This window comes from Epinephelus lanceolatus, chromosome 12, assembly GCF_041903045.1.
Source record: "Epinephelus lanceolatus isolate andai-2023 chromosome 12, ASM4190304v1, whole genome shotgun sequence".
In the NCBI taxonomy this organism is placed as follows: domain Eukaryota; kingdom Metazoa; phylum Chordata; class Actinopteri; order Perciformes; family Serranidae; genus Epinephelus; species Epinephelus lanceolatus.
The window spans coordinates 22,599,396-22,612,881 of NC_135745.1; the positions used below are offsets into that span (position 1 = coordinate 22,599,396).

The window sequence follows — 13,486 nt, forward strand, 5'->3', positions numbered from 1 at the left end:
TTTTTAAATCATTGTGATTAATTTATTTGTAACACACAAAAAAATTACAAACCAAACAATCAATTAATTAAGGGAGAAAATAATCAGAAAACAAAATAGATAAATAAATAAAAACAAAAACAGTATAATCAGTCTTTTAAAAATATTTTTGTAAATTAGCAGCATCATATTTTTACCTGATAAAAACAATTTTAATTATATAAATAATTTAATTTAAGATAATATAATGTGTTTATTATTATTAAATTGAGCACAGTTAGGTCATGTTTTAACGTTTTACAACAATTTATCTTGAGTAGTAGTTTCTCTTCCCTTTTCCTCTATACATCTGAATATTCATATTTTTGTAGTTCTTCTGGGAGGAAATGTCTTTTTTAATTCATAATTATTTTTTATACGTTCATGCGTGCTTTTATTTTGAAATCCACAAACCGGAAACGCCTCTTACATCTAACTCTCGCGAGCTTGTCAGCAGCAGGTGCAGCCTATCAACAATAACAACGGGATCAGCTAACGGTACTTCAGTGCTTCCAGGCGCAATGCACCGACTATTGTTCGTGTTTCTAGCCGCTGCCGGGGCGTCTGTCCTCGGCCTCCCCAGGCTGGGTGTGTCCCGGGCGGCCGGGCCCTGCCTCGCCCCGCTGCAGTGGGAGGGCAGGTGGGTCCTGTACGACCACAGCACCGGGAGGAACAGCCGAGCCGCCGTCTCCTACGACGGCCAAAACCAGAGGATCCGAGTCCTGCAGCAGCACAAGAAGCACACCCCGTGCCAGAAGTAAGATCCGTCTGTGTGTAGCTGATATGTCCTTATAGTCTGAGCTGGTTTTATATCTGATTTTATATCTAATTTAAAGATTAATAACTACTTAAATAATCTGATAATTCACCTATTATTCTCTCACAGCGATGTTTATTTTCACACATTGTCTTTATTGGAAACATAATATTATTGTAATGTGACACTGTGGAAATATTTTTAAATGTTTACACCCTCCTAAAGCCTCCCAATAAATTAAGTTTGTTAAATTTGCATTAAAAATGTGCCAAAAAATGAAACATTCACACATAAATAAGAATATAAAATCATAGCTAACAAATAATAACAAAAATAATACAATAATAATAATAATAATAACACCTTCTCATAAAGCACCCTTTATACAGAGTTAATAAGTTAATAACAGAGTTAATTTACTAAAGCTTTACAATTCTGTTATAAACCACAACACCACCAGTGTTGCAAGAATAAACCAACACTGAGTCTGTGCCACGACTGAAGTCTGCTGTTGAGAAATATTCTCTGGTCTGTAAACAAGGACAGAGCCTGCCGATCGACTTTGGTTTGTTTAATTTACAGTGTGGCTTCAGCTCTGCCTCATGTTTTACAGAGGTACAACATACTGCCAAAAGTATGTGGACACCAGCTCCAGTGAAGGAAAGTCTTACATTTAAGACAGAGGTGTTCGTCCAACTTTGTGGTTACAGTGTTTCATTGAGAGTGAATCAAAGGTTGTACTGAGGAACTGCTGGAACTCTAAATATTCATTTTCAGTCCTCATAACCAGAGCACCAAGATGTTGTCGGTGAATCTACGCCAAAGACCAATGTGCGAGAGAAAAAAGGGATTATGTGAGGTATTCATCTGCTCTTACCTGGAGGTGAAAGTGTTTGTCAAGGCTAATTTTGTTCGTTCCTTAATGCAATCAAACACCTGATGATGTACAACCCTGATTGTAAATAAGCTGGGACGCCATTTAAAGTGTAAATGAAAACAAAATGCAATGATATGCAAATTCTTTTTGACCTTTATTGGACTGAACACAACACCAAGACAAAATATTTCATGTTCAAACTGATAAACTTTGTTGTTTTTTTGTAAATATACACTCATTCTGAATTTGATGCCTGCAACACGGTCCAAAAAAAGTTGGGACAGGAGCATGTTTACCGCTGTGTGACATCATCTTTCATTAAGTGTCTGGTAACTGAGGACACTAACTGTTCAAGTTTTGAAAGTGAAATTCTTTCCTATTCTTGCTTGATACGACTTCAGTAGCTGAATAATCGGGATCTCCAGTGTCATTATTTTGTGCTTCATAATGTGCCACACATGTCCGATGGTAGACAGGTCAGTTTAGTACCTGCACTCTTTTACTACGAAGCCACGCTGTTGAACACATGCAGAATGTGGCTCATTGTCTTCCTGGAATAAGCAGGGATGTCCCTGAATTAGACGGTGTCTGGATGGCAGCATATGTTGCTCCAAAACCTGTGTGTACCTTTCAGCATTCATGGTGCCTTCACAGATGTGAACTTACCCATGATGCCATGGGCACTAACACACCCCCGTACCATCACAGATGCTGGCATTAGCTGAATCCAAGTGTCCACCCTCTGGACTTGTGGACTGAGCCCTCATGGACATCAGTTGTACATAGTTTGACGTATTTACTGTCATCACATAAAGTCTGCGAGGGCAGTAAGTGCAAGCGGCTGATGGACAGTCCTCGACTGATTTACTCATTGCCGTGGAAACGTTCAACTATCGCTATCGTCATATAAGTTGATGAACAGTGCCTACTCATCTGCTCATCTGCTCCTGTAGTTTACAAGATATAAATCACATGTATAGCTGTTTTTGTTACTAAACAAAAATGTATTAACACATCTCTATATAACATACAGGCTACACGCGTTCAAAAACAGAAATGTTTGTAACTAAGGACAGGACTATAACTCAATAAACAGAGCATTACTGACATTAGAAGACCTTCTTCTGTTGTTTTTCGGCAATTTTTTAGCCTGTTACACTGCGCAGCCTGATAGGGTAATTAAATCAACCCCAAGCAGACTCTCTGAAAGTCTGCAGATAGTCCGCTTGAGGCTCCTTGTGGACTGGATGAATTGTAGCTTTGGTCCGCAAATCTGCAAGTGTGGTGAAGTCCTGACATTTGGATTCAGCCTTTGAACTTTGAGCTGGTAACAATCTGGATGGTCCTTTTCCTCTTTAGCTCAGAGGACACGACGTCCATGATGGACTCATCAGACCACAGCACACTTCTCCACTTTGGGTCAGTCTGTATCAGATGAGCACGGGCTCAGAGAAGTCGGTGGTGTTTCGGGGTGTTGTCGATGTATGGATTTCACTTTGCATGGTAGAGTCTTGCATTTGTAGATGCAGAGATGAGCTGTGTTTACTGACGATGGTTTTCTAAAGTGTTCCTGAGCCCATGTAGTCATATCCTTTATACAATTATGTCAGTTTTTAATGCAGAGCTGTCTGATGGATCAAAAGTCATGGCAGTATGTGTTGGTCGTCAGCCTTGCCCCTTATGTGCAGAGATTTCTCAGGATTCCCTCAATGTTTTGATGATATCATGGATTGTAGATGGAGAAATCCCCAAAGTCCTCGCAACTGTGCCTTGAGAAACATTGTCCTTAAAGTGTTGGACTTTTCCGACACAGTTTTTTACTACACTTGCTTGTGAACAAGTCAGCCTTTTGAGGATGCCGCTTTCATATCCAGTCATGATACTATCACCCTTCACAGGTGTTTTTTGAGCATTCCACAACTTTCCCAGTCTTCTGTTGCCTCCGTCCCAACTTTTTTGGAACATGTTGCAGGCATCAAATTCAGAATGAGTGTATTTACAAAAAACAATAAAGATTATCAGTTTGAACATTAAATAACTTGTCTTTGTATTGTATGTAACTGAATATAGGTAAAAAAAAAAAGTACTGGCAAATCAGTCTGAGTGTCCCAGCTTTTTTGGAATCGGGGTTGTATTAGAAAGCAATTGAAAAAAAAAATTGCATCAATTCTCTCTGCAAGTTGTAAGTTGTTATAAAGTGTCCTTATATCAAATGTGGTAAATAATGCTTTGTTCACAGGTATTTCAATAGATTTTAGGATGCAGTCATATCAATCGTATCCTTCACACGTGAGGGAAGAGACATAAGTTGGTTTAAAGAAAGAATTGCCAAAAAAGAGATTTTCTCAGTGTGGTCTGAGTTCACCTCAAGGTCATGAATGCATTAAGGTTATTCTGCTGCCCCCTAGTGGCCAGATAATCCATTGATGCAGCTTTAAATTCTTCTCCTCACTTCTCGTCCCTTGTTCTCTCTGTCTGCTCCAGGTTTTTTGAGTACATCTACTTGTACCAGAGCATGGTGATGTTCCAGATTGACCAGAAGACCAAGGACTGCGCAAAGATCGCTCTGACGGAGGCCTGGGATCCCTTTGACATCCCAGACAACTCCACCTTCGAGGACCAGTACATCATTGGAGGCCCTGGGGACAACGTGGAGGTTCAGGAGTGGTCAGACAGGAAGCCGGCACGCCAGCGTAAGTCTGGGTTTGTGTAGTGTGGTGCATCTTTGATCTTAAAATTACAGAGAACAGGCCCTGACAAAAAGGTATGAGCAAGACTGGATGTCAATGAAAGCAGATAAAAATACATAAAACTGGTGGCTCACATTTTATACAGTGTAAAATGCCATAGGCTTGTGTTAATAATGTTAGCATGTTGTATTTGTTTGGAAAATCTGTTTAGTGTAAGACAGTTGTTTAGTCTGTGAACCTTGTGAGTTGTAATGGAGCCGAATTTTGTAACGTTACTTTTGATGTTGCTGTTGTCCCTGGCTTCATATGAGTAGAGGAAAGGTCCGCTAGCTGCTAGGCTAATTTATACAATGTAAAATGCCATAGGCTTGTGCTAAAAATATTAGCATGTTGTATTTGTGGGGAAAATGTGTCCAAAAATAGACAAGTGTTTTGTCTGTGAATGCTGTGAGTTATAGTGAAGCTGGATTTGATACTGTCACTATTAAGCCATGTTTAATGTGTGTTTTGAATCAACTAAACTCAACAGCACTTCACAGAAACCCCACTGCCGACTCGTGTTTTGGAGGTGTTACTACAGAGCTACACAGACACACCACTACACAGGTCTAAATGTTCGCAATGGCGTAGGCCATGTGCAAAGACTGTGGTGTAGGCTCTGCATTGAGCTGACGCACAAGTATAAATCTGCCTTATCAGTTAACAATGCTGAGGGGGGTTTGCGGCTTAAAATTGAGCAGCTTACGTTTACTAAGGACCCTGGGGGGAGACAGGTGGGTGAGCGCAATGTTTCCACAGTGACATTGTTGGGACGGGACGGCGTTACTAGCTGTAATCACTGAATGAGCTGCGCTGCTAGCTTGCTCCTGCCAGACCCTGGTGGTGCGCAGTGGAGAAAATTTGAAGAGTAGCAAAATTAAAATTAAAAGATACAGAAAAAAATAAAATGAAATTATAGACCAACGGTTCAAAAATATTCTCTGTATCTTTGCCTCCTCCTCAGCACAATGAAGGTGAATTTAATTCTGTGTTTCCACAGCATTAAAATGCAGAGAACGTGCTGTTAACAGATTGCATATAGATTAATCCTCCATAGACAGTAATTTCATGTCTCAAAAGTTGAACAAATAAAGCCAAAATTATCTACATAGATATGTACGACTTGAGGTAATAAGGGTGTAATTTGGCTCAACACAACTAATACATTTTTTGGCCACTTGAGGGCAGCGTGACAAGTTTGTTTATTCATTTTTCAGCTGTCCTTTCAGACATCCAGCAGACACAGCAACATTATCATATCACAGGTGCTGATGAATGAAAGTATTCACTCTCCTTTTAGCTCTGGTTTGGTCTCCACCAACTCCTGAAAAACACATGGTTCTGTAGCTGCTAGCTGCAGAGTTTGGTAATAATTATCTGTGGGTTTGATACCACAAGCAATGCCTTTTACATTACATGTTGTTTTAATAAAAGGACATTTTAGTGCAGCTTTAAGCCAGCGTTCCTGCAGCTGCTTCACACCAAAAATAAACCTTCCAGTGAGGTTCCATCTTTCATGTCAGACAGGTTTTATCAGGTTTTACCAGATTTGAAGAGCAGCTGTTGGAGGGTGAAAACCTCATGTTCCTCTTTGAGCTACCATGTCTGCTCGTCTCTCCACCAGATGAGACCTGGGTGGGCGTTTACACCCTGAAGGACTGCTACCCGGTGCAGGAGACCTACACCAAGAACAGCAGCGTCACCACCTCCACCCGCTTCTTCAACCTCCAGCTTGGCATCAGCGACCCTAACGTCTTCACCCCACCCAGCACCTGTCAATCAGCTCGACCCGAGAGGATGGTGGAGTCCAACTGCTGAGGCCCACCTTTAACCTTAGATACTTAACAGCATTCTGAGTCCGAAATCACTCCCGCGTTCGCTCATTCACTCTTTACATAACAGAAGCTCAATAGTTCACTCACAATGAGCAGTCAACTGAGATTTCAGACACTTTTACATCTTCATTTTTTGTCAGAGTTTACGGGTGTAGTGTAACTTTTGCATCTGTAAAATCTGGTGCATTGTGTTTTTGGGATTGTAAGCAGAAAGAATTCAGACAGCTAAATAAAATGGTGCATGGTAAACATAGTGCACAATATAGTATTAAAGGGAGTGACTTCAGATGCAGTCTTTGTTTAGTGTTTTATAGAATTGTTTGTTAATTTGCTGCTAATATGCTAAACTGTTATCCGGACCAATGAGCCCTTCTAGCTGCAATCTAACAAACTAGCTCATTTGGGATCGTTAAAGGTCCAGTGTTTAGGATTTAGTAGCATCTAGTGGAGAGGTTGCAGAACTGAAACTTCTCCTGTGTGCCAAGCGTGTAGGAGAACTACTATGGTCGATGCAAAAAATGTGAATGGCCCTATCTACAGCCAGTGTTTGGTTTGTCCATTCTTGGCAAGGTCTGGGAGAGGACCCGCTCCCTAGCTAGACCTAAATGTCTCATTCTAAGGTAACAGAAACAGAACAATTATTAGTTTCAGGTGATTATACATTAAAGAAAACACACTTATTATATTATATTTCTGACAGTATATTCCCCTAAATCATACACACTGGACCTTTAAATGATTAGTTTCATGCTAAAAAAAAGAAGTGACTTTTAGTGTTATTCTGGCACTCTTCATTGCAGCCAGTTCCCAGAAGTGTGGGCATGAGTCACATGACTTGACTTGACTAAATCAAAAGGACTTGCAACTCAGCTTGGACTTAAATGACTACACTTGGACTTGAGCCTTTTGACTTGAAAATACTTCATACCTTACCCCAAGCCAATTTCCTGAAGAGAAAGTTCGACATATTTTTTCCAATATGACATGAATTAGATAAAACAACACGGCACAGAAACATGTCCAATTGAATTCTTCTGTGGTTTTGGTTAATAGAACTTTATATTACAAAGTGGTCAGGATGAGGGTCACCACCTCCAAGTTTGAGGCCGTGGTTCTCTGCCAGAAAACGGTGGATTGGCCCCTCTGGGTTGGGAGTGAGTTACTGCCTCAAGCAAAGGAGTTCAAAGAGGTCACGTGTGAGGGTAGAATGGAGCATGAGATGCATTGGCGGTTTGGCATGGTGTCTGCAGTGACGCGAGCGCTGCGCCGGACCATCTTGGTAAAGAAAGAGCTGAGCCAGAAGGCAAAGCTTTCGATTTACTGGTCTATCTATGTCCACAGTCTCACCTATGGTCATGAGCTCTGGGTAGAGACCGAAAGAATGAGATGGCGGATACAAGCAGCCGAAATTAGTTTAGAAGTTTCTGAAATTAATTTATAGATGCATCTGGAGAGAGCTCGGAGTAGAGCCACTGCTCCTTTGCGACAAAAGGGTTCAGTTGAGGTGGTTCAGGCATCTTATCAGGATGTCTCCTGGGCGTCTCCAGTTAGAGGTGTTCTGGGCAAGTCCAACTGGTAGGAGACCCCGGGGCAGACCCAGAACGTGCTGGAGGGATTATATGGCTCATCTGGCCTGGGAACGCTTGGGGGTCACCCAGGAGGAGCTGGAAAGCGTTCCTGGAGAGAGGGATGTCTGGAGTACTTTGCTGACCCCACGACCCGGCCTCAGTTAAGCGGTTGAAAATGGTTGGATGGATGGATACTGGAAAAGTATATTGTCGGCACTACTTTTCCATGCCTCTGTGCTGGCAATAACCATGGCCGGAGGCAATATGTTCTCAGGTTGTACGTCCATCCATACGTTCCACTCTTGTGAACATGATACGTTAAGAACACATTAAGAACAAATTTGGCACAAACGTTCACTTGGACTTGGACAATTAACCAATTAGATTTTGCTGGTCAAAGGTCAAGGTTGCTTTGACCTTGCATCCGTCTCATTCTTGTGAAAGTGAAATCTCAATAACACCTCATGGGGATTTTTCCAAATTTGGCACAAATATCCACTTTGACTCAACAATCACCTGACTTGATTTTGGTGGTCAAAGCTGAAAGGTCAGTGTAACCTCACAAAATATGTTTTTGGCCATAACTCAAGAATTCATACACTCATTATGACAAAATGTCAAACACTTAATTTGACACTTTCCTGTCTTCATTTGGGACTTGACTCAGTACTTGAGTGCAAAGACTTGAGACCTACTTGTGACTTGTGAAACAATGACTTGGTCCCACCTCTGTTAATTCCCAAGCTACCATGCTATCATAAGGCCAACAGTTGGGTTTTAGTGAAGCATTGTGTCTATGTGCTAGCTTTTCCTAATTTCTTTGCTCACGACAAGCAGTTTGATATAAATCCAAATCAATCAAATGAAGTGCCTCAGAATAAAAGTCACACAATAAAATACACAATAATAAATCAGAGGCATTGTTGTTTGTAGTTTCTTTGAGATCAAGGCATATTTTCTCAGACATGCAGCGACCTTTTTGAGGTTATACAATGTTTTTCCCACTAGCAGAGCAGAGAAACTCATTGCCACAATGTCACGATAGCAATTTTAATATTTTAGCCATAAAGCAGCTGGCTGGAATCGAGTAAAACTTGATGCATTTTCTATTCAGAGGCATCTATCTGCCACCTCTATCAGCTGTCCCTGTGTCCTACATTGAAACTTTAAACAATGACAGACATTCAAACAATACAATATGCAGCCATAAACACCATAAGTCAGCCGTAAAGGAAGTGTTTCTACCAGTAAGTTCTGTGCAAAACTATTTACAACCTTATTAAAATGAACGGGTGGATCATATCACTAGATGCTGTTGATAAATCTGCACTCTGAGCTGAAAGGGAGGAAGCCTTTTTGGGATCTTGAACATTTTCCACTGATTACATTAATGATTTCTGCAGTTTATGGCACAGAAACAACTCCTCATGCTCATTTTCCCATCAGCTCTCAGTCATTGGGGTTTGTTTTCTAGCCCCAGCATGCACAAACATCACAACAATGATGTTGCTACTCCCAATTATCAATCCTAATTTTCATATTTGGTCCTAAAACAATTTAAAGGCATTTTATTGACTTTTTTAATCCAATCATCTGTCGAAACAAGATTCTTTGATGTTGGTTTGGTGTGTCTTGGCCTTGACTTAAAGTTTGTAGCTTTTATTAAAAATTATAAAAAATCTGAATATATATGTTGAAACTGTCTCATATTCACACAACACTAAATCAGATGGGTAATATGTGAAAATCTTTACTCAAAGTTATATTCAGGATTCAACTTGTTCCCTTCAAAATACTGAAATGACTTCAGCAAATAAGTAAAAACAGTTTGAGAATTTCATTAACCGCACTGATTCATTTGTCTATTTTTCCTCTCTGAATTACTTTAATCACTGAAAATTTTAATCAAATTGCATTTTTTACAGAAAAGGTCATTTTAAAAAGTATGGAGCCGTCTCCAAACCCTCTGATTCCAAGAAGAGTTTACCTCCTAAAAGTTGCTGATGATCAGTGTTTTTAAATGAAATTTAAATTTTTAAAAACCTTGGGGAATGGGGAGCCCTTGCATGTTCTCCCCGTGTCAGCATGTTTTCTCAGGGTACTCCAACTTCCTCCCACATTCCAAAGACATGCAGGTTAATTGGTGACTCTAAATTGTCTGAAGATGTGAATGTGAGTGTGAATGGTTGTGTGTCTCTGTGTGTCAGCCCTGTGTCCAGGGTGGACCCTGCCCATATGTATATCACTCTTTATTTAGCTATTACTTCTCATAATTATCATACAATATATTTCTATATGTATGAGAAGTACTATATATAAAATGGAATATATAAGGCTATATACTAGGGATGAGCTTTTACTATTACTTGAATCTGTGTCTGTTCAACCAGCTACATTGTCTGTATCCGTATTCTGAGGGGCACTGGACAGATGACGCAGCCCTGCCCCACCTCATATTTAATTGACATTGCTCTAAAGTGAAGGCTTCGAGGCAAGGATGTCTTATTTTGTTAAATGCATGTTGCCTTGACTCCTCTCTCCTTGTGTCTCTTCCTCGAAACCTCCACTCACATCTCCAGTGGGCAGGACTAAGACACAAGGAGAGTAGCCGAGGAGGGGAATCAAACTGAGAGATCAGAAAGACTTCCCGTATCTCTGTCTCAAACCAGAATGACTCAGAGTTTTATGAGCCCTCCCTCCTCTTCCTGCTCTCACACAGCGAGCTCCACTCTGTCCACACATTTCCTTGTTCCCTCCCCTTCAGATCTACAGATTGAAGATGGGTGTAACTAACATATGGTGACGTGAAAGAGCTGACAGGCTCCATTCACTGCAGGAACACATGATGTTCAGTTCAGAGCTCAAGCTAGTTTCACTGTTCAGGAAGTGAGAGTCAGACAGGCGTTGTCACTGAGAGGTGAAATGGCGCAGAAAGGAGTTGAGCTGGACCGGGAAACCTTCTCTTGTTCCATCTGTCTGGATCTACTGAAGGATCCGGTGACTATTCCCTGTGGACACAGCTACTGCATGAACTGTATTAAAACCCACTGGGATGAAGAGGATGAGAAGAAAATCTACAGCTGCCCTCAGTGTAGGCAGAGCTTCACACCGAGGCCTGTCCTGGTGAGAAACACCATGTTAGCAGTTTTAGTGGAGGAACTGAAGAAGACTGGACTCCAAGCTGCTCCTGCTAATCACTGCTATGCTGGAGCTGAAGATGTGGCCTGTGATGTCTGCACTGGGAGAAAACTGAAAGCCCTCAAGTCCTGTTTGGTGTGTCTGGTCTCTTTCTGTGAGAAACACCTCCAGCCTCATTATGAATCCTCTGCCTTTGAAAAACACAAGCTGGTGGAGCCCTCCAAGAAGCTGCAGGAGAACATCTGCTCTCGTCATGATGAGGTGATGAAGATTTTCTGTCGCACTGATCAGCAGCGTATCTGTTATCTCTGCTCGATGGATGAACATAAAGGCCACGACACAGTGTCAGCTGCAGCAGAAAGGACTAAGAGGCAGAGAGAGCTGGAGGTGAGTCGACAAAACATCCAGCAGAGAATCCAGGACAGAGAGAAAGATGTGAAGCTGCTCCAACAGGAGGTGGAGGCTATCAGTCGCTCTGCAGATAAAGCAGTGGAGGACAGTGAGAAGATCTTCACTGAGCTGATCCATCTCATGGAGGAAAGACGCTCTGATGTGGAGCAGCAGGTCAGATCACAGCAGGAAACTGAAGTGAGTCGAGTCAAAGAGCTTCAGGAGAAGCTGGAGCAGGAGATCACTGAGCTGAAGAGGAAAGACGCTGAGCTGGAGCAGCTCTCACACACAGAGGATCACACCCAGTTTCTACACAACTACCCCTCACTGTCAGCACTCAGTGAATCCACACACTCATCCAGCACCAACATCCGTCCTCTGAGCTACTTTGAGGGTGTGACAGCAGCTGTGTCAGAAGTCAGAGATAAGCTACAGGACGTTCTGAGGGAGACATGGACAAACATCTCACTGACAGTGACTGACGTGGATGTTTTACTGTCAGACCCAGAGCCCAAGACCAGAGCTGAGTTCTTAAAATATTCACGTGAAATCACACTGGATCCAAACACAGCACACGAAGTGGTGTTTTTATCTGAGGGAAACAGAAAGGTAACATTTTCCGAACAGTCTTATCCCAGTCACCCAGACAGATTCACTGAATGTTTTCAGGTCCTGAGTAGAGAGAGTCTGACTGGACGTTGTTACTGGGAGGTGGAGTGGCATGGGGAAGACATTTATATAGCAGTGGCATACAAGAACATCAAAAGAGAGGGCAGCTGGGATGAATGTGGATTTGGGCAAAATGACAAATCTTGGGCATTATATTCTTACCGAAATTATGATTATAGTTTTTGGTACAACAGTGTCCAAACTCGTGTCTCAGGTCCTCAGTCTTCCAGAGTAGGAGTGTACCTGGATCACAGTGCAGGTATTCTGTCCTTCTACAGCGTCTCTGAAACCATGACTCTCCTCCACAGAGTCCAGACCACATTCACTCAGCCTCTCTATGCTGGACTCTGCATTGAATTCCATTATAGTTTTACTGCTGAGCTCTGTAAACTTAAATAGGCAGAGGTCATTTAAGGGACAGAGGGTTAAATTCTGTGTTTTAATTCTTTAAGGTCTTGATAACATTTCTTTTACATAGGTGAATAATTAGCGAAAAAAGAAAAAAAAATAATAGGACATCTCACAAAGCTTTTAAAAATGTGCGGAACTAAAGTATCACTTCTCCTGAAAAAAAGAGGGAAAAAAACAAAAATGTATGTTTTGTCTATCTCTGAATAAAACACTGACTTTTGGTTACTGCTTCTAACAGGCTTGTGAGCCAAGAGTATCTTGACGTTAGTACCACGTGGTATTTTCGTGTCCTTGGTGATCAAGAATCTTTGTAGTTGCTAGTTACTGCGAGTTGGTATAACTGCAGCTGGAGCAGCTACGTGACCCGCCTTCTTGCTACATGACCTGTCCACCGTACCTTCAAGTCAGTCCACAATTAGACCCCTTCGCTCCTTTGCCTCGAAGTGGAAGTCCCGACAAATTTGCTAAGTTGGTGATTAGCTAGCTATGAAGTGTTAAAATCAAAAGAGAGGTGGTTGTGCTTCAAGCGACAGCCATGTGGTGACTTGAATGTAAAGAGAGGGGGGAGGAGAAGTGCGACATCTAGTGGCTAATGTTATCAATAGTACCTTTAAATTTGTTTAGTCTCCATGTTTGTTGCTGAGAGCTGATTGTTGTGGCGTCTCTTCACTGCACTGAGATCAGCTGTCAGTCAAACATTATGGGCAGTACTTTGACGTCTTCTCCTGAGTTGTTGTGTAAATATTTCTTGCGGTGGCGCTCCTTCCTGTGTGTGTTTAGCCGTGGAGGCTGTCACTGCTCATCATGATGTGTTGTAAACTTCTTTGTGCTCTGAATGTTTAACGAACATTTCAGTGGATGTATTTGTACGTTGTTGTTTCTCTCCCACTGCATGAGTCTGAAGAGAGAAATCAGCAGACCTCCTTTATCTCAGATATTGTGCTTGTAAATTTGTACAGAAACGTATAATTAGCTTTTAATGTGTTGGTGTGGCAGATTAGTTAGCTACTAGAAACTGTAATGATCCTGATCATAATCAATAAGGAGATCATTCATTAATGTCTTTTACACAAACTGAAGGTTTACATGATGAA

The 13,486-nt window shown here is 41.5% G+C and overlaps 2 protein-coding genes across 2 annotated transcripts; both read left to right on the plus strand.

The window, feature by feature from the left end:
- The first annotated feature begins 444 nt into the window (after positions 1-444).
- On the plus strand, positions 445-8,698 carry epdr1 (ependymin related 1). Its single transcript, XM_033650464.2, has 3 exons — positions 445-775; positions 4,137-4,345; positions 6,006-8,698. Exons 1-3 carry the CDS (start codon positions 540-542, stop codon positions 6,197-6,199), a joined length of 639 nt encoding a protein of 212 aa, XP_033506355.1. The 5' UTR covers positions 445-539; the 3' UTR covers positions 6,200-8,698.
- Positions 8,699-10,557: 1,859 nt separating this feature from the next.
- Positions 10,558-12,524, plus strand: LOC117272139 (tripartite motif-containing protein 16-like). Its single transcript, XM_078173115.1, has one exon. The coding sequence runs from the start codon at positions 10,707-10,709 to the stop codon at positions 12,378-12,380; it is 1,674 nt and encodes a 557-aa protein (XP_078029241.1). The 5' UTR covers positions 10,558-10,706; the 3' UTR covers positions 12,381-12,524.
- The last annotated feature ends 962 nt before the right edge of the window (positions 12,525-13,486 follow it).

Coding starts and splice junctions, on each gene's coding strand:
- epdr1 (XM_033650464.2), top strand. CDS start 540: ATGCACCGACTATTGTTCGTGTTTCTAGCCGCTGCCGGGGCGTCTGTC. Junction 776..4,136: donor AAGCACACCCCGTGCCAGAA/GTAAGATCCGTC, acceptor TGTCTGCTCCAG/GTTTTTTGAGTACATCTACT. Junction 4,346..6,005: donor CAGGAAGCCGGCACGCCAGC/GTAAGTCTGGGT, acceptor TCTCTCCACCAG/ATGAGACCTGGGTGGGCGTT.
- LOC117272139 (XM_078173115.1), top strand. CDS start 10,707: ATGGCGCAGAAAGGAGTTGAGCTGGACCGGGAAACCTTCTCTTGTTCC.